General features: G+C 47.3%; 1 protein-coding gene and 1 long non-coding RNA gene across 5 annotated transcripts in view; one reads left to right on the top strand and one right to left on the bottom strand.

Annotated features, from left to right (window-relative positions):
- Positions 1–1,478: 1,478 nt before the first annotated feature.
- LOC135579833 (uncharacterized) lies at positions 1,479–18,177 on the bottom strand. Its single transcript, XR_010473635.1, has 3 exons — positions 18,082–18,177; positions 5,948–5,996; positions 1,479–1,612 (listed from the first exon to the last, which is right to left on the bottom strand). It is a non-coding gene; the product is annotated as an uncharacterized LOC135579833 (long non-coding RNA).
- The window catches only part of LOC102098332 (uncharacterized), a 31,651-nt gene continuing 27,311 nt past the window's right edge, over positions 15,443–19,782 (top strand). Inside the window, exon 1 of one of the 4 annotated variants that reach the window (XM_065068484.1) lies at positions 15,443–15,703. In XM_065068484.1, the coding sequence (XP_064924556.1) occupies positions 15,655–15,703 (49 nt within the window). In that variant the 5' untranslated portion in view covers positions 15,443–15,654. Of the gene's footprint in view, positions 15,704–15,784; positions 15,972–19,782 lie in introns of those variants that run through there. The other 3 variants (XM_065068483.1, XM_005500047.3, XM_005500048.3) reach the window with 3 other exon arrangements.

Below are 19,782 nucleotides of genomic sequence, written 5' to 3'. Positions count from 1 at the left end.
AGGAGTAGCTGTAGGTGAGGCCTTGGAGAGGGGCTGAGATGGCCAGCAAAACATCCAGGAGTCACTGGATAAGCTACAAGTCCTGTGCTGGTGGAGATGTTGCCGTTGGATTTAAAAGTAAATCTGGACTTTTCATGCAACTACAGTCATTAAGGGTGATGTATTCACTGAATAATAGAGATGTTAATATTTGCACGCAGACCAAATTCCAACTCAGATCAGTTCCTGCCCTACGCTTGTAGTTGGATACACTCTTCTCCATTTTGTCTCAAACTCTTGACTGGGAGTGAGGCATTTCCTTTAACGTTGTTACACTGAGACCAAAATCTACGTAATTTATAAAGCATTCCAGATTCACAAGGAATGGGAAATAATATAAAGATGTGAAAGTGCAGCCTTTCCCTCTTTCTTTTAGGTAAGAGGCAAAACCCACCAAGCTTCTTTCAGAAGATTTTATGCTGTGTTCTTGAGCTTAAAAAAGTAGAAATGTTAACAAAGCCAGTGGGTTTTATCCAAATGAAGGTTTTTAGGTGGTTTTGATAAAAAGTGCATCTACAAATGCCCGTCTTGTCTGAACCTGCTCTTTAACCTTGGTGCTGGGTACACAAGCAGAGCACCCACTTGGACCTACAGGTGCATCTAATTAATACAAACCTCACTGAAGGGAGTGGTGCTGGGTAAGAGGTGGGATACTATAGATCAAGCGATCTCACCCGCTGTGGGGCAAACCTGTAGCATCCAATACTGACCTTTCTTTTTTCCTGAAGCACTAAACATTTGCCCTAGGATGCAAGCAGGAGTCACCAGGAACTGTGAGCAAGTGCGATGCTACTGTGCACGTCATATGAGTGCAGCTCGTCGGTCATTACAGTACTCTGCTCATGTGGAAACAACCCAGGATCAGTAGATCTCGCTTACAGCAAAAAGCCAAAGAAATTTGAGCATTGTGGACTGACATAACTAGGTGCCAGACAGGAGGGCTCAGTACATATTGTACAGACTATTTGTAAAGACACGTTCCTGGCATTCTGAGTCCATAAATAATGTTTGCAAAAAGGCATTAGGTGCCTTCCCCAAGGGCTGCCAGAAAAAAAGAAATAAGCAGACCAGAAGGAGCTTAGGCACATTCCAGTTTGGGGAGGAGAAAGAGGCTGCAAACACATCTCCAGCAGGCTTATTACAGTACCTTTATAATATGTTTGCCGTTTCTTACCCAGAGGCCGGGGGTGGGGGAAATATGATTCCTCACTCTGACAATGGTGGAGATCAAATGCTGTATCTGTATGGACAGCACTCTCTTCTCTTGGAGCCACTCCTGCAAAGCTGTCTCGAGCCAGACTGACAGCAGCCAGAGGGGTTTCTTGCAGCTGTTCATATCCTAGGGAAGTGACAGGTATGTGAACTGATCATATCAAGCTTGGGAGAAAGGAAGGAGAACAAGAATAGTGTTTGGATCTGTGCAAACTAATATTTTCTTGCTCCATTCTTATTTACAGGCTTGATCCAGGGAAGTGTCACCTCTTCAACCGAAACAAAGCAGCATCATGCAGGGAATACCACAAGTCTGCCATGTCCTTGCTGTGATGCTGCAGGGGCCTTGAAGCACTCACAACTAAAAAAGAAATGGATCATGATGATAAAAGAAAGTTATGTTCACTTTAACATCATATATTCAGTAAACTCCCATGAAAACTTAGCAACCCCACCCTTCTGCTTCCCCAAGTACTTGTGCCTCAGGCCCAAACTCAGTTACCCCTTTAATCCTGTACAGGAGATCCAAGATCAAAGTTGGTGGGACTTCATTTCATTGTAGCTATTCCCAGCACCACCCCTGGAATTCAGACAGTTGCTGGTTTTCATTCCTCAGCCACGGGGTAGCCAGATTTGACACCTTAGAGCTAACCCTTGAGTTTGGCAAGAAATATGAACTGGAAGCTGTATCCTGAAAAAAAACCCGGCTCTACAGAAGGTGACTCACCTTCATTATGCTTCCCCATGGGGACAAATTTTCTGATGGTGGTTGCCCCATGGGTACCAACATTTCAGTGACAAAGGAAGTGATTCCTACATAATCTGGGATCTTCTGAGATGGAAGGTGATCTATAACTGTCCATTATATTATCCCCAGGAGAGAGGGAAGATAATTGAAAACATCAAATATTTACTGGAAAAAACAAGACCAGCCCTGTATTTAATAAAAACATTTTGTTTTGTTCCATTTGCAATTATTTCCATGCAATGGACAAATATTTTAGCAATGAAAATGACAGCTCCCTTCCATGGGCAAACAAAATAAGAAGTCAAGTCAGTTCCCGTACAATGCCACAGTGAAGGTGACATATTTTTAATGCTGTGTTGAAATTTTCTTTATTGTATTCCAGTAATATTGAAGGCATCAATTTAGGTTTAACGATCTATTGTGTTCAGTGCTGGAGGGTTTTGTTAGGGTAGTGGTGGGAAAACCAAAGATTTGTGGGGAAAGAAGATTAAGTGACACTTCATTTCCCCTGAAACCCATGAGAACATTAATATGAACATTGAATATGCCCGCAACACTAAGGCAGAGGTTCCTAGCAGCACAAAGAGAGCACAAGGAGTTATTGCCATTGCCAGCTATGCTGGTACCTTGCAATTTTTTTTATTGGAAACTCTAGTTTTCAGCTACTGGAAAGAGGTAAACAGGAAAAAAAATCCCCATTACCATACAGCATTTGCTCTTACACTCAAATGACTGTCACAAAATCAAGACAATGAATTGCAGGTAGCTTGGCTTTAGTTTATTGAGACCTCATGCCAGTCAAAGGCTCTCTGTATGCTTGTTTTAATTATCATGTGTCCCTAAAGAGGATAACAGATTATGCAGATTTCCTACAATGTCTGTCTCTCCTCCCTTCCCTGCAACTCCAGTACCTGAACTCTGTATTCCCCACAACAAAGTGGAAGTAACCATAGAGATTTCCACTGCAAAACACATTGAGATCTACTAGTGAAACACCAGTAGAAATGCATTGCCACTTCCATATCCAGGGATATTTCTTCCCAGACCTCTTTGACAGTCATCAGCAATCACACCTGCATTTTCCTGCTTAGAAGACATGGACATCACTATTTGCTTTTAAGTGATATTTCACCAAAGAACAGCACACTGGTTTCTGCGCGGTCTCAGTGTAAATCCTGCCTCCTGGTACTATCTCTGCACCTTGCCCATCCAACCCAACAGGTATATTTTCATGCCCTGTAGCAACAGATACTCGGTGGAGGAGTCAGAGTCTGCCAAGTATGGTTAAATACCATTTAATGCAGGCTCCTCGTCATTTTCTCCTCCAACTCAAAATGGCAGATCATCAGTCACACATCTTTTTCACCTGCACTTCAGCTGACCATGAGATCAAAATATCCCACTGAGATCCAGCTGCACAGCCCTTTCTGCAGCACAGACAGAATTCAGCTGCCTGCCTCTCAGACAGGTGGGACATTTGCACCCAACTTACTTTGACTTAATCCCCTGTTGGTGTGTTCCGTAGCAGAGAGCATGGCTAGTGTGTGGGATGGTGGGAAAGCAGTACCTGGTGTGGGGAAAGGGAGAAGGGTTTTGAAGAGGCAGAGATTGCCCAAGATATGCCCACTCAGTGTGGGGAGAACCACCTGGGAAGCAACACTGCAAAGATCAGGAGGTCCATCTGCTGGCTGACTGATGGGACGAAGTAGGAGCAGGGATGTAACAGCGTCCCTTGCAGGAGGCCAGCACCAACATAGCAAGGGAGGGAATACTAATCCTTTTTTTTGCTTTCAGTGTGAGGGGAAAGCAGGTTGGCCACAGCACACATAAGTAGGACTGATCTCCACCAAAATACCAGGATGAAATCACAACTTTTATCTGAAATATTTAGACCTGCTGGTACCAAACCTCACATTACTCATCGAGAGCTCCACCTCGTCCTCCCTTTGGGTACTGCTGACATTGTGAAATCTTTTCCTCACCACGATTCTTTCCACATAGTATTTTATGTGCCAGCAGTGAAGTCTGGTCAACTCTGAGAGGCCAGGAAATCTGCAGAGCACCATCCTTCTAGAGCTTTCAACTAAATGTATGATGGCTTGTAAGAGACTGAGAGTTAAAACTGATCAATGACCCCAAAAGATCTATGCCAAAGAATCCCCTAACTAGAGCTAACTAGAGCTGTGTAGCCTGTCTGGCTTTGTCTGTCTTATATCCCACTGTCTTCCTCCACCCGTGGCTTTAAAGACCTCCTCTGTTTCTCCTAGAGCTTTCTCAAAGTGTTTGTGAGCTACCCAATCCACATTTGTGTTAAGTCTCTGTAAAGGTCCAGGTGTTCAGATACAGGGCTTGGGTTATGTTCATACCTCAAAACTGCCAGATCATTAGCTCACATGTGTGAGGTTAGTAAGTGAGTTACAGACTCACTTGTATTATACATTTCCATCATGATGAATTTTGTCTAATTGTCTATTTTTTTTTCCTGAATTCTTGCAGTTATGAGTATTGTAGGCATGAATTTATATAGCCAGAAAAGTTAAATATAAATATATCAATCTATTGGACACCAGGAGAAACTAGCATACAAAGAGAGAGGCCAGGGAGATTCAGAGTTAAGGAATATTTCTATTTTGAGTGGACAAACACGTAACGCTACCTGCAGGGCTTGTTGATAAGAGTGAGCAGACATTTGGGTTAGTGCTGGAGCCAGGAGTATGACAGCAGCTCTGATGGGGAGTGCCGATGCACGGCCACAGCTTCTCTGCCCGCAGCACCCAGCAGCACCGGCCGCACAGGGCAGCTCAGTAGCTTCCTGTGACCGGCAGCGTGAACAGATGCAACTCCCAAGCTATTTTCTGTGCTGCGGAATTACATTGGTCCACTTTTTCAAAAAGCAAGAGCTTTCTGTCGAAAAAACAGTCTCTAAGTTGTGATCCTGCAGACTTGTACTGTCTTCACAGGAACATCCACAGCAACTTATGGATTGCGACAGGCTTTCATCTTTGCCTGGGCCAAGTCATCTACAAACATAAGGACAATAACAACAAAGTCTTGCCATTTCTGAGGCTGCTGGTGGCCAGGAGGGGAGTGGCTTCTGACAGCTCGCTGTCCCTTGTGCCAGCCATCAGGAATGTCTGCAGGGACAGTAGTCAGGGTATCTGCTTCATCCATAAGAGGAACAGGGACACCCCTCAGTACAGCAGTTCCCCTGTGTTTCAGCTGAGCAACTCAAACCTGCCTCCAGTTTGGGGAAAGTGGGAGACGGTTGAAAGGGGTACTTCTGGCCATCCCACACCCCCTCCTCTCCTCTGCTCATTCCTTCCCTTTCCTTCAACGAATCCTCCCCCGGTCTTATCACATTCCCTCCATTCCTCTCATCGCCCTCAGATCTTGCCTCTGAAATGCTGAGCCCACACTGCTGCATCCCACCAGCTTCCAGATCCCCTTGCTCAGACTCATGGTATGGGGTTCCTGGCCACTGCAATGACAGGGATGGGACACCCATGGCCTCCCTCTCATCATCTTCTCCCACAGCTCTGAAAAATATATTAACACTCTCTATCCACCTCTGCTATGCACAGCACCACATAAAACCACCTTCTTTTTGATGCTATCTGTTTACCATAACTCAGTTTCCATAAGCTGTCCTCCATTTATTTCTCACTGAAGCACTCTTATCTTATCTTTCAAACCTGACTTGACATCAGTCAGTTTGGTGTTTATATGAAAAAAAGGGTTTGGCTTTTAAAACAGTTCAGCCACCACAAACAGAGCTAGATCTTCAGAGCAGCTTAGCCTGCATTTCTGGGCACTATAATGAGCAACCAGCTCTTCCCAGAGTGCTTTCTGTAGTGGTGTGCTTTGAAAACATGACTTTAAATATCCCTGAAACAGTTAGACATGCAGTCTTTGCTGAAAAATCAGAATCTTAGCTCCAGCCCAGCTTACCTGAAATCTGCTCTGCAGCCCTTCCTTTGTCTCCTGCTGCATTCTCAGCCTGCAAGAACAAGGGTTATCAGGGCAAGACTAAGACTGGCCCCCACCTACTGCTAATTTTGACAGACTGGAACTTGACTGATTCAGTTTGCAAACTTGGGACAATATTTTATTGTGTATTTGCCTGTTCTTTCACATAAAAACTAACTCAGGAGCAAGCAAATTGTCCTGTCAGACCGCAAATCACCCAGATTCAAAGCTGGGTTATCTGAAGGTCAGTATTTGCTCTCAATCTTTTTTTTTTTTTTTTAAGAGTACTGCCAGGAACTCTGTGGAAGGCACCAAATAAAGTTCTGCTTACACAAATCCACTAAAAATGCGAATGCCCATTATTTTTACCTGGCATGAAAACCTGCGTGTCTTAACTCATCAGTTCAGTTGTATTGGTTTTCAATGAAGGATAGTGGCACAGTGGCTGTTCTGTTGTACAACAGTTCAGTGACATTTGTCCTCCATCCTGTTAGTCATGGAACACCACAGAGTCATGAAGTGATGTATCACAAGCCCCCAGTTATTTCAGGATACGGAAATATCTCTCAAACACTCCATAGAGACTACAAATTCATCATGAGGCAACCTGGAAATTTTAGTCTGAATGGCAGTCTTAAATTAGTAAATGCAAGGAAGTCTGCAGTAAAACAGCAGACTATCTACATTCATCCCACACCAAACAAATATACAGAGAGAAGCGGAGTTTTATAGATCAAAACACAAGTAGCACTGCTAAGGTAAAAGCCACAAAGGTCCTGGTCCCAACCCCTGAAAGTCCTTGGTAGTATGTATTTTAGTCTAGTGGGTTTAGATCAGACCTGAACAGAGAGGACATGAACATCTCACTGGCATTTCCCATCTGGATCTAGAAGAGCCCTGATTTGCGGTTAGTTTGGAGGGAAAAAGATGTCTATGATGAACTTGCCTCTGTTACTTTGTACAGTCATGGTCACTTATTCCTCATAGAAACATCTGGTTTAATACAGACCCACAGCTCTACTGCCCAGGGAGCTTTACAAAAGAGAATGGTTTTATTTCCTTTTTTTGTGGTAGGGAGATGAAGATCACAAAGCACCGAACCAACATGCTGAGGAGGAAGTGCACCTGAGTGCTGGTGTCAAATCTGAGCTCCTGTGCCCTTTCTGCTGTGTGAAGGAGATGCCAGATGTGGGACCAAGCAGCGGCACACACCTGCTGTTTGCACACAGGCATGTACACAGACTGTGGCGTACCGTCCTCAGTCACGTTACCAACTTCATTTCACAAACAGTGGGGCCAGAGATATCCTCTGGGATGTCCAGAGGAAATACACACCCAAGAACTGGATATCTGAGTTGTACACAAATGAAAGGGCATTGGTTTGGCTTCAGCAAGAGATTTTTTAAATAGCAGGTTTGAGAAACAGATGCTATTTATGAAGTATGTCCGGAGGTTATCCAGACAGGTCCTTGGCTACTGAACACTATCTGCTCATCAAGGACAGCTGTTTTAAACATTTTTCAACCTGAGAAACCCCCGTATGTTTTCCAGTGCAGGTCAGGTCTCGTGCAGCGTATTTAAACCTGCTCCCAGTCAGCCTGCTTTCCTCAGTTACTTCTCCTGAGTACTGGAGGAGCCAGATCCACAGGAACTGGCAGCCACCGCCCCAGGCTAATCTTACTGTATCTTCTTTAATGAGACCCCATGTGGCAACTCTCAGTGCTCGTGTGACATCCAGGGATAAGGGAGCTCCATCATTGCACTGGATGGGTCAAATCACCTCGCTCCTGAGCCCAGGCTCGTGTACTGCATATCAATAGTCCTCGTTTCCCAGCTTTTTTTTGTAGGAGGTGTACAACAATGTCTACCCCCTCCAAGCAGGAAACAGTCAATTCTGTAATCAAACTGTGAAAGCGTAATTATGAGTACAATTAAGGTGAAATATAGCTCTATTGAACTTGGTGAGAGTTTTATTATTAACTAAAGTTTCACCTCTGTGTTTCGGGTGGATAGTTACCCTGTTCAAGCAAAGAATCCATTATTTAATCAAAATATATAATGCAGTGCTGTTACCGTATTCAAACCTTCAGGACATGTTTACTTTAATCAGTTCTAATTAAATTGCTATGCAAGAAAAATATTTATTTCTACTGATGTGTGCACATATATTCAGAGGAAAGCAATGCAAATTGCCCAGGATCTCTTTAATTGCTATTTGTACTGCTTTAAACTCTGGTGATGTATTTAGGAAGTCACATCTAACTCTTCTCTTGCACTCCTGCACTGAAACAGATTGCTTTAAATGGAGAGCAAACATTTCCAAACTAAAACAATTACAGCATTTGCAACAAGGCAAATGAGGCGGAGATTGCCAAACCCTTAGCCTGTTCGTTGCAAGGTTTAAGCAGCACTATCACAGCTGCTGGGATTCTCCAGGGACAAAAAACAAAGAAACAAAGAAGCTGAGGGATGCTCTGGATGTTCTCTCTCCCCAGTTCTGGCACAGGACACAGTGTTATGTGTGCCTGGCAGACCTTGACCAGCCCAGGTGCATCCTGACAGCAGACTGAGCAAGGGTGGCAGGTACCTCTGGTTCTGCACTGGACAAAGTCATGACAGGGATAGAGGAACAAGCCAAGCTCACGCCTGGCTGGAGCTTTGTGCAGCTGCAAACACCTGGGAGGGTGGAAAGGCAGGCCCAGGTCAACAAAACTACTTTTCTGGGTTCCTCCTCATCACCTTTTCCCTCAGTTTCACAGAAGGAAACACCCTGACCCTTCCCTCATGCCCTCTGATCTTTTCTGTCAGTCCCCTGGATTACTGTCTAGTTTTACCAGTCTCCTCTCAACAAAGCAGAGCATGAAAGTGTGCAGCAGTTCTCGAGCGCTGAGCCAGGGCTGTGTGGAAGGCAGGGCTCCTGCTGTCGTGCACCAGCCCTGCTGCGCCGTGCTGCCTGGCCCTCGCCTTACCCTGCCCCAGCGCTGCGTTTTCAGGCCAGTGTCCACACACACAGATGCGAGGTTGGACATGGTGCCACTCGCCCCTCTGGAGTGGCCTTTCCAAAATGACCTATGGGACTGTGGAGAAAGCCTGGCCAAGCTCTGAGGCATGTCATGGGCCAGATGGATGGCCGAACCTGGGCTCACTGCTGGGCATAGGCTCAGAGCCACCAGGGAGAACAAGAGCCAGGCGGGCGCAGGCACAGCTCCTCAAGGCAGACACCCTTGCATGTCTTCTGCTCCTGGGGCTGTGATTACCCTACAACTCTCCATCCATCTGCTATTGCATTACCTATGAGTCGATGAGAGGAAGGACAAGGCTGGCCTCAAGACATCTCCTGTGACAGCAGGGCTTCGGTTGGGGGTGCTGCTCATGGCTTGGCACGAAGCAGGGGGATGCCAGTAGGTGAACTGGGACAGGAGGCTGCCACAGTGCTCCTCACAGTAACTCTGTAGCACCTATCAAGACTCTCTCACAGACAGACTGATTTGAGGGCTGCTGATCTGGAGGAGATGCTGACCTCCGTCACAAAGATAAAGAAACATAGAAATAAAGACAGCACAGCAAAAAAGGGCTCTGTCCCCCACCCCTAGAAAGGGGACAGTGGTCCGTGGCAGACCCCAGGAGCAGAATGCCCCTGGCTGCCTTTTTGGGGGGGCACTGAATCAGCCCCTTGGCAACCCCAGAACATCGAGGTCCCAGCAGAAAAACAAGGCACCTCTCTCCCTGACCTGGCTCAGCTTGCTTCCTTCCTTCATCCCCTCCTTCCTTCCTGAGGGGCTGCTGCTGCTTCTCAAGCATCTCTGCTGCTTTTCCTGCCCCTCACCAGCTCCCCAGCGTCACTCCCCTCTGCTCCTCCACTAGTGCCCAACTGCCCGCCAGTGTGTGGCCCCAGGTGTCCAGCACCGCTCTGCTGCCCATCCAGGCACAAACCAAGCACCCTTCCCTCCTGGCTGAGCCCCGACACCTGCTGACTCAGGCACCTGACCCAAAACCGCTGGCAGAGAGGGGCACAAGGGTGCCAGGAGAGGGAAGAGCTCATGGGGACCCCTCTGCGCCTGTGTGCCACAGGCTAGCCTGCAGCATCACGGGACAAAAACAGAGGATTTGGATTGTGCAGTAGCCCAGAAAGCAGCCAGTGCAGTGCAGTGCAGCTCAGCCTGTGTTGGGATGGTGTTGACAGGTCTGTCAGCTTGTCCCTTGGCTGGGAAAAGTGTGGACCTTCAGGGCAGGTAAGACACAGGAAAATGAGGGGGAGTGTGCTGGCTCTGGAGAGTTAGAGAGTAGAGACCTGAGCTTTAGCATGAGTAGCAACAGCTTTTAAAGTCGAAGGTCCCTTCAGCCCAAGTCAGTGAGTGCAAAGGTGTTTCCACGGTGCATGCAAGGAAGTGATGTGCCCGGCAAGCCGCTGGCCCTGGCTCTCCGGGGCACAGTGCTTGGCTTCCACCAGGGCTCCTTTCACAGCAGGGAGGAATGAATACCATGTAACTGCTCCAGAATTCAAAACACACCTGACATTTAAGCCTTCTCTGCACTGGAAATGTTGGTGGACACACCAGCAAGCAGAACTGGGGCAGTAGGTGCTGCGCTGGGCAGCAGCTTTCTCCCCTACTCTCTAGTTTGGGAATTGTTTGGGGCAGCACCATCTGCATGAGATGCAGAGAAGATGCAGAGGAACTTTGCTTGTACAGACAGGGTTTGCCCATTGTGAGTATTTATTGCATTTATCAGATTCTCCAAGGAAAGAGCAAAAACTACAATGTATCTAGACAAAGACAGTGTCTGGAGCAAGACACAAGATTCGCAGGGGTTAACACATTAATGCTAACAGACTTGAGGACTGCTTGCTACCCCAGCAAGCTATTTTTTGCACCATAAGGGCATTGCTGTAAAACAACTTCCTCTTTTGTGACCCCAAACCTTCACCTGAGCAGGCTGCACACGTGCAGGCCACTGCCAAGTTAGCAGGAGAACTATTTCACAGGAAACGGGAGTCTTCGGGAAGCTTCCGTTTACAGGAATGCAAATATCGTGCACTTCCTCTTTGAACCCCTGCACTTTTTTTTTTTCCCCATGGCACTGGGGCACCCCCCAGGGCAGCCCTGCACACCCTCAGGTGGGAGGCGCCGCCAGTCAGTCCTCGCTTAAATGAGATCAATACGACACTGCTGGCATGGCTAATTCAGCAAAGGTAGCTAAAACCTGAGACAAAGAGCAACCCCTGCAGTCACCCATCAAGGACAGGTCCAAACCAACCCTGATGGGTGCTGCATCAATCATCCCTTCTCTGTCCTTTCTCTGCTGATGGGGACCCCCTACTGCAGCACAGTGTTATATCCCTCTGTTTCCCCAGGCTGTCACACAGATCCAATGTTCCTCTGCCAGCTACATCCCAAAATATCACTTGTATCAGAATGAAAGAAAACTTACTTGAGTTGAGGCAGTGATTGCATTGCATAGGGTCCTTTTGTGGCATGCCGCAGGTGTACAAACCAAACCAGGAGGTAGTTGAGCAATCTGTCCAGATCCTGACTCAAGGGGTCAGGGAACGGGATGGAAAATGAGGTCTAATATATACATATGACGAAAGGCTGACAGTTATTTCATTGTATGCTTCAGTGTGAAAACCACAGTGACAATGCTATTGGAATGTGTTTTACTTCACCACAAGTACTTCATGCCAGGTGGACAGGCCTTTTACACTCATGAGAAATCCTGTGATTTGGGGGCTGCACACCTTACAGGAGACAGGTCCTCAAACTACTGACAAAAATCCTGTTCTGCCAGACAAGCTGCAGCAGAAGGAGGTGAAGTTATTTGCACAGGGGACTTGCCTAAAGCCAAATAACAGAGAAACACCTGTCCCAGCCAGGAGAGCTCACCCATGCAGAGCTGCACACGCTCAGGGCTCTATCCTACTACTGCAAAAACTGACTCTTCATGAGTTTTTTTGAAGCAAAGATCACTTTTGACAGGCATTCTCCTTTGCAACTGCACAGCATGTCAATCGATACTGTAGGATTCACTTTTGTGGGAGATTTGGGGGTGATTTCAACCCCTGTAGTGCACAGCAGTAACTGGGATATGGAGGAACAGCAAAATGTCCCATATAGTTTCAGGAGTCACCACTAAATGCACCTCTCTTTCTCTGCAGTTGCCTAACTGGGGAATTGCACTATAAACAGACCTTACCGCACACTCTCATCTGCCCTCCTTGGTGCAAAGGCTGAGCAGATCCCTACAAGCTTGTGCCTGGCTTCTCTGTTGTAGGGAACTGTGCTCTGCTCTGAAGTTGCTTCCCACCAACCCCAAGTCTCACAAAGGGGACAAGAAAGATAGGATGCAGCTGTATGCCCAGGGGATCCAGAGACACAACAGCTTTCCACACTCAGGGACTTCTTTGGGTGGAGAGTTTTCTTATGTCTGAGGAAACTGATGCATCCATCAGAAATTAAGCCGATGCTGACTAAGAGATTTTTCCCCTTCCCATTACATCCTCTGCAGCTTGAGAGGGAATTTCCTGCCCGGTTGCAATTCAGAGAACCCATCTCACGCTCACGATGGATGGGAAGGTGCCCTGGCACAAGGACTGGCAGCCACAGGGAAAAGGCAGATGTAGTGTGTGCCATGAACCACAGTGTCCTCATAAGCCACCTGGTAAGATAGCCTAGGTCCTCACCAGGCTGTCCCCATGGCTGAGACAGGTTTGTTTCCTCTCCCCATCCCTGAGCTCTGTCCCCAGCATAACAACATGCAGCTTGACCCCGGTGCCCCATGCTGCCCTCACTAACAGGCGGGACTTCAAGGAAAAGGAGCCAGTCTGTCTCAAACTCCTAATTAAATAGTGAAACCTGGCAACACTCTTGCTCCCAGACAAGGGATGGAGCTGCAAGACAGGAGCATCCTTTCTTTCTCACTGGATTACAGTAGCAACTAGGCTCAAGGTCTTTCTGTACAGAGGGGATATGACCTTTCCCATGTCAAGAGTGTTCACAAGGTTTAGACAAAAGCAAATTAATAATCAGCTTCCCTTTCTTCAAGTTTGGACACCAAACCAGGCACCACTTTCATTTCTTGCTTGTGGGCTGTTTTTTATGCTGTCCACCCTTGGAAGGTTTCACTGCTGTTAATAATGCAACAACAAAATGGTAAAATCTCCCTTCAGGTAGATGCATTTACACTGGAATAGAAGTCCTAAGTATGCTGTAGCTTTTTCTGGTCCAATGCTAGGCTATTCAGGTGTAAAACATTTTGATGGTAATATAGCAAATGAAGCTGAGTTGAAAAAAAAAAAAAAAACCAAACACAGTTATGCTACTACTTTTCAAGCATAGACAAAAATAACCACATTCAACACCTAACAACAGCTTTGTGGGGCACTCTAGACTCTCAACACTGTCACATACTGTGTCAACACAGGGCGCTTCCAGCATTAATTATTCATTACATACACACAAACACACTGTCTTGTAAGAGCACCTAGAGCATTAAAATCTTGCACTCATTGCCAGCCATTTTCCTCCTACATTTTGCCCTAGCCCAGGGCTGGAGCACTTGGCTTGTGCACATTCCAGGGGACATTTTATTCTTGTTCAAAAAGCTTCCTGTCACTGGCTGCTTTTATTTATTATATTTTGGTAACACAGTCATTTCTGGTGGCCCCAAGCATTTGGTGAACACAAGGGCTTAAAACTGAGCTTAAAACCAGACAGCTTTAGACTCTCCTTAGAAATTTTCTGACAGCAACAAACGTTTTACTCACTGCAAAGCAGAGACATTTCAGAGCACTTTGAGTTGCAGCAATATACAGACATCAGCACAGTAGCTATTTTTCCCTTCTCTAAACTAGTTATTAAAAAAAAGATAAGCTTCTGGATAGTATAGGAATGTGTTCAGCAGTGTACAAAGCAATGGAGCTCTATGGCAGGAAGAAAGGAGTGTGCAATGGTATATGGACAGCAGAGTTAGAGGTGACAGGGTAATACTTTTTCCCAAAAATTCCTCTGGCTGCTAACACTGCTACCAAATTCATGCTAAGGCATGTGTAAATTAACCTTCCACTGCTCTAATAATTTAAGTTTGCCCACTGAAGGTGCGAGCTGAGATGGTGAGCCCGGGCTGGTAGCACGTGTAAAGCACAGCAGCACATTGCATGCCAAGCACACAGCAGTGTGCATCTCCCCAGCCTGGGACTGTCTCAGGGTAAAGAAACAGGCACCTCTTTCCCTGACAAAATTCATAGCCCTGCCTTCTCACCAGCCCTGCACACAACCCTCTTTGGCTTTCCCATAAAAACAGGTGGTTTCCCATAAAAGCAGGTGGTGGGTGCATGACGAATGCCTGATGTGCCTCGAGGTAGTTGGGTGCAGCCCACAAACACTCTATCCCACTGCAGTGGGAGGCAAGGAGGGGAGCACTATAATGAATCTCCCAGCCCAGGAGGCAGGATGCCTTCTGTTGGATGACATGAGTTTGGGAGCAATAAACTAGTAACTAAATACAAGAGCAATGTGGTGGGGGAAAGGGGACAATTAAATACCCTCTCTATAAATTACAGTTGGTGCCAACCAGCAAACTGTAGTGGCTGCTATAGCAAAAAGTCAACTCACTTCAGTTGATCTCTGACCCATGGTGTCTATTGCAGAGGCACAGAAGGACTGGCACCTGGGGGACCAGAGCAAGGGGACAGCTAGACTGGATCTCCCCTGACAGGTCCTCTCCTGCCTGGCTTTCTCATAGCATTTGTAGCAGAGCTGTAGGACCCACTGGTCCGCTGTGATCAACTTGGGGCCGCCGATCCTGTGGACAGCTGAAGTTCACTGAATTAAGCCAGTTTAACTGGTGGAGCAGCACATTTTCTCCTGACAGTGCTGGAGTCAGCAAAAGTCTAGATGGGAGAGTAATGCAGGGACTGGTGTTCTCTTAGCAAGCAGAGACCCTACATAAGTTACGGGGCTGTTGGTTGTAGGGAGCTTGTATTGCTTAAACCTAGCCTAGGAGTTTTCCATGTGTTTTCCAAAGCAGCACTCTTTGTACCTGGCCTGCGTAGTGGGATTTCACTCCATTGAGGTGGCACCACAAACCTGACCATGGGAGCTTGCATTCAGGACAGTCCTGCCACTTCCCACTCACCCCTCTTACCCATAGCCTGCAGCCCAAGCTACAACCCAGGCAGAGTTTTACATTACAAACACATAACACGCAATTTAAATAGAGAAAGAAAAAAAACTGAAAATAGAAAAAAAAAAACACCACCAAAACAACTCTACTCTCTCTCCTCCCCACCCAAAACATTCCAGCCTTCCCTTTCCTGCCGCTTGAGAGGGGGGTTGTTTATTGACATTGTGCAAGTGCTGAAATATTTTTCTTTTTCTTCTTTCCCGTCCCTTTTTTTCATTTCTCCCCCCTCTCTCCTCTAGGGGTTACAAAGGTAGTTCAAACCCCTCCAGTCATCTCGGCTTATCAGCCAAAGGAGATGCATTCCTCTGGGCTGCTCCCTTTATAAGTCACTGCTGGCCGGGCGCCCGCTCGCAGCTCCGCAACCTCCCCGCCGGCAGCGCTGCCGCTGCCCCCGCCATGCCCTAGCCCCGCTCGCCCGCCGGGGGACGCGCAGCAGCCCGGGGAGGGACGGCGGCGATGGCACCCCCGTCCCCAGCCCCCGCCCGGCCCTGAGGGCGGCTGCTGCCGGGATGTTCAGCTGGCACCGGAGCTTCACTCTGGGAGCACCCTGGAGGAGAGGTGAGTCCGCCGCCCCCCCGGACACCCAACCGGCGGGTGACGGCACACCTCCCCAAACCCGCTCCTCCGCCACCCCTTCCTTCCCCTCAGCGGCGGTACAGACGATACTTAGAGCAAACCCAGCCCAGTCCGCCCCGCTCCCGGCCCCGCCGGACGGGCTGGCCGCTCCGCTCCGCTGCCGCCCCAGCCCCGGCACCGGCCCCGGCCCCGGCCCCGGCCCCATCCATGCTGCGCTCCCTGCTCTCCGGCTGCCTCTGCCCCCACGCAGGTAAGGCTGCGACGAGCCCCGCTTCGCTTAAGTCTCCTGCGGGTCAGCTCCTGCTCCGGTGTGGGGAATGATCGCGCTTTAGGAACCGATTTGTTTTCCTCTGAAAACCGGCTTATTTTGCATTTTTAAGTGTGGGAGAGAACAGCTGGAGAGGCGGGAGCGCGGTGACTCCGAGCGGTCCGTGCGTGAAGGAGAGCGAGCTGCCCAGGCCGGGAGCGGGAGGGTGACAACGGGACTGGCATCTGGGCGGCGGTGCGCACATGTCCCGCCGGCATCGCTCGGCTTTTGCACTAAGGCGCGGCGGATCGGCTCTGTCCTCAGCCTGTCACTGCGCTGTCAATGGGTATCAGATCACTTTCTAGGCTGGTACATCCCCATCCAACAGGGACTATCCCACGTTTGAGAGGTTTCATTTGATCCCTCCTGTTCTGTGCAGATGAGGTGACTCAGGTAGGGAAGACAGCTATAGTCCTGGAGCACATCACTTGTAACTTTGTAAGTCCATTGTTGAAACAAATGATGTGGTCTCAGACTATCTTTTTCGGGCACAATGCGTCTGGCATGTTTTACTCCTCAGTCAGTGCTACAGGCTTTCAGATCACAAGCCCCAGGGAGCAGAATGCCCTTAGCATCCTTGTTTACCCTCCAGCTTGGCTTGTGCCAGCTGTAAATGAGATCTGCAGCTCCTGTCTCCATTAATATCTCTGTGTTAGTTTGCTGGGCATGGAGGTGGCTACAGAGAGGGTTTGCCAGAGTCTAAGCATAGCATGCTGTGCAGCAGCAGGATGGAAAGACGTCGTAAAACATTGTGTTGGGGTGGTTATGCCTCCTGGGGTCCTGACTTCCCATCTGTATGCTCAACTCCTGCCTCCTTGGACTGCTGCAGTGCAGACAGCTCTGCAGAGTCACACCAGAGCCGCCGTGTTTGTGGGCATCTGCTCAGGCACTCACTGCTGGGGCAGCTACTCAGAGCTCAGTGTGAGCTGGAGTCTCTCTGAGCTGCCCTAGCAGGTAACTGCTGGACACTGTGTTAGCAAAGGCTACTGAGGCACATGGCTCTGCCTGGGTATGGTCTGGAAACTGCTTTTTTATCTGATGGCACAGAGAGCTCTAGAGCAGTGCGGCTCTAGAGCACTCCAGCATTACCACAGCATATGGAGAGTGTTTGAGGAGATGTCATTTTACACTATGGTAGAAACTGTTCTTTTTTTCCCCCGGGATGTAATTTGACCATGAACTTGTTTCCCCCAGGCTATATAGTGCAAGCCTGATGGCAGGGCTAGGAGGAGAAGGAAACTTGCCCTTCCACATGGAAGTGCCCTTCATCACCTAGACACAGCAGTATGGTCATAGGGGTAGGTAGAAGCATTGGTGGTGGATCAGACATCACATAGAGGAATCAAAAAGAGATTCAACTACAATTTCCCCAAATAAGAAACAGGGACAGCACTCCCTAATCACCTCAGCTGGGAAGAGGCACCATATATTATCTTTGTTCTGTTTTGGATCCCATCTCTACTCAGAAAGACCTGTTTCTTGCAGACTTTATGGCAGGGACTTTAAAGTTACATCTCTAAATGTGGCTTAAGATAGAGAATATAAACCCAACAAGAGTGGCAGCTCAAAACCAGGGGTATAGCCTGGATCTTCCCCCCTTCCTTGGGGGAGGGGGAGGGCTGTTCGAGCAGAACTAATCAGGGTGGCAGGACCTTTTGCATCATCAAGTTCAATTTACTGCAGGTACAGAGCCCTGCATCATCATCTCCTCCTGTCATCTCATCAAGGTCCTTGTGTGGTCCAAGCAAGAGCAAACGCCAAAATTTTCACCACTCTCACTGCAACCATTAGAGATTTCAGACATACCAGAGAGTATGGTAATACCTGCCCCACTGCTACCTCACTTGAGCAGAAGCAGCACTCTGGGGTTTTGCCTAGGGACAGCAACGACTGGACATGAAGAATGGGTTAAACATGACCTTTCTGATAGGATTCAGGGGTTCCTTTGGCTTTAGTTGAAGCTCTGGGGTCTTAAGGGCTCTGGTCTGTGGAGCTATTGAACAGTTGTTTATTCAAGCTTATTATAGGCAATAAAACCTGAATTACTACATACCTGTCATCCCTGGGGGGCAAGTTCCATCCTTGCAAAGGGCCTCCTGTCTCCTAGTTAGTTTCGAGCAGAATACTCCTTTGCAATATGAGGTAGCCTGCAAATCACATGTGCAAAGACAGATCTCCTAAATTAAACAGTTTTTGCCAAGGTGTGGTAAATTTGTTTCCATTGTTTTCATTTTCTGCTCGGATACCTTAGTGAGCTGTGTGCCACACACACTTTTGCTGTTACACAGGGCTGCTCATGAAAGCACCATTTCATTTATTTAAGGTTTTGAACTTTTCTCCTGAAGGAACACAGGGAATTTTTAAGGAGAAGCATTTGCAGGTCTTTAGTGAAAGCTGTCATCTCCCTGATAAAGTCTCACAAATAAACACAACAGGTGAATGCAGGACCTGAGACCTCCCTCCACCCCAGGAGTGGTTACCTTGCAGAGAAGGGCGGACTTGGGCACAGATCTTTGTGCACCAAAGTTATCCCTGGCCTGGTTTTCCCACTGAGCTATATATCCAAATAAATAAGTTGCAGGGTAAATGCAGTAACAAGTAGGAGAGGCTCTTTATAGCTGGCACTATGCGTGAGGTCAGGTGTTGGTCTAAAAACTGGTGACTGCCAGCCTACCCAAATAACTTGCATAAACCAGGTGGTCTGTGGGGACCTGCTGTGTCCTGGGACTTTGTGCCAGAGGTCACTAATCTATCAGACCTGTTGTTTTGTTTCAAAAACTTCACAGGTCACTTGGAATGAATAGAAGCAAGCTGTAAAAATGTCAAGTGGCCTCTCCACTTGGAAATCCATTTCCTCTTTAGTTCACCCAACTATATCCATCAGTAAACAATCAATCTCTCATTCCCCCTCAAATGCCTGAAAAGAACTATAATTATCTCCATTGCTTCTAAAATGTAGGTATTAATGTCACAATTGAGACGGACAAACAACATAGATGAAGTTCTTCTTACCGACAAACAGCAGTCTCCATTTATTGCCACAAACACTTTCTTATATAGTCTTTACCAGCTCATGTGTCTTTTTGCTATTGGTTACAGGCTGCAATAGTAACATATCATTGGCTAATTTTGCTGTTGTCAATGTTACTCTTTTACTCCCGTCTTTCTCACTGGTACACCTTAATATCTTCAAGGTCAAACTCTGTTCCCATGCTCCCCATCAGGGAATCCACAGATCCACTGTAGTCTCCCACATATTAAAGTAATGAATGCCTCTTCAGTTAGAGTCCTTGAACCTTGTTATCTTTCTTTCAGCACCTATTTTATACAGACTTATTGTTACCAGCTACAGCTATATGGGATATGTAACATTTCTGGTCACATTACATTACCAAACTGTCATCCAGAGGAACTTCACAGACTTAAACAGCGAGACTGGAGAACATAACTTTGTTCAAGGGCTGTGAGAGATCTCAGCTTTGTCAAAGTTATTCCTTTGCATTCAACATTTCAGACAAATCTAATTTTATATGTGTATATATATATATATACATATATATATATATATATATATACATACTCCCATGAAATCCACATGTATTTCAGTGCTGCAGTTCATAAAGTCATAGAATAGTCGGCGTCGGAAGGAACCTTCAAACGTCATCTAGACCAATCCTCCTGCAATAAGCAGGGGCATCTTCCACTAGATCAGGTTGCTCAGAGCCCCATCCAGGCTGGCCTTGAACATCTGCAA

This window comes from Columba livia, chromosome 6 (genome assembly GCF_036013475.1).
Source record: "Columba livia isolate bColLiv1 breed racing homer chromosome 6, bColLiv1.pat.W.v2, whole genome shotgun sequence".
Lineage (NCBI taxonomy): Eukaryota > Metazoa > Chordata > Aves > Columbiformes > Columbidae > Columba > Columba livia.
This window is presented reverse-complemented; position numbering and strand designations above follow the sequence as displayed.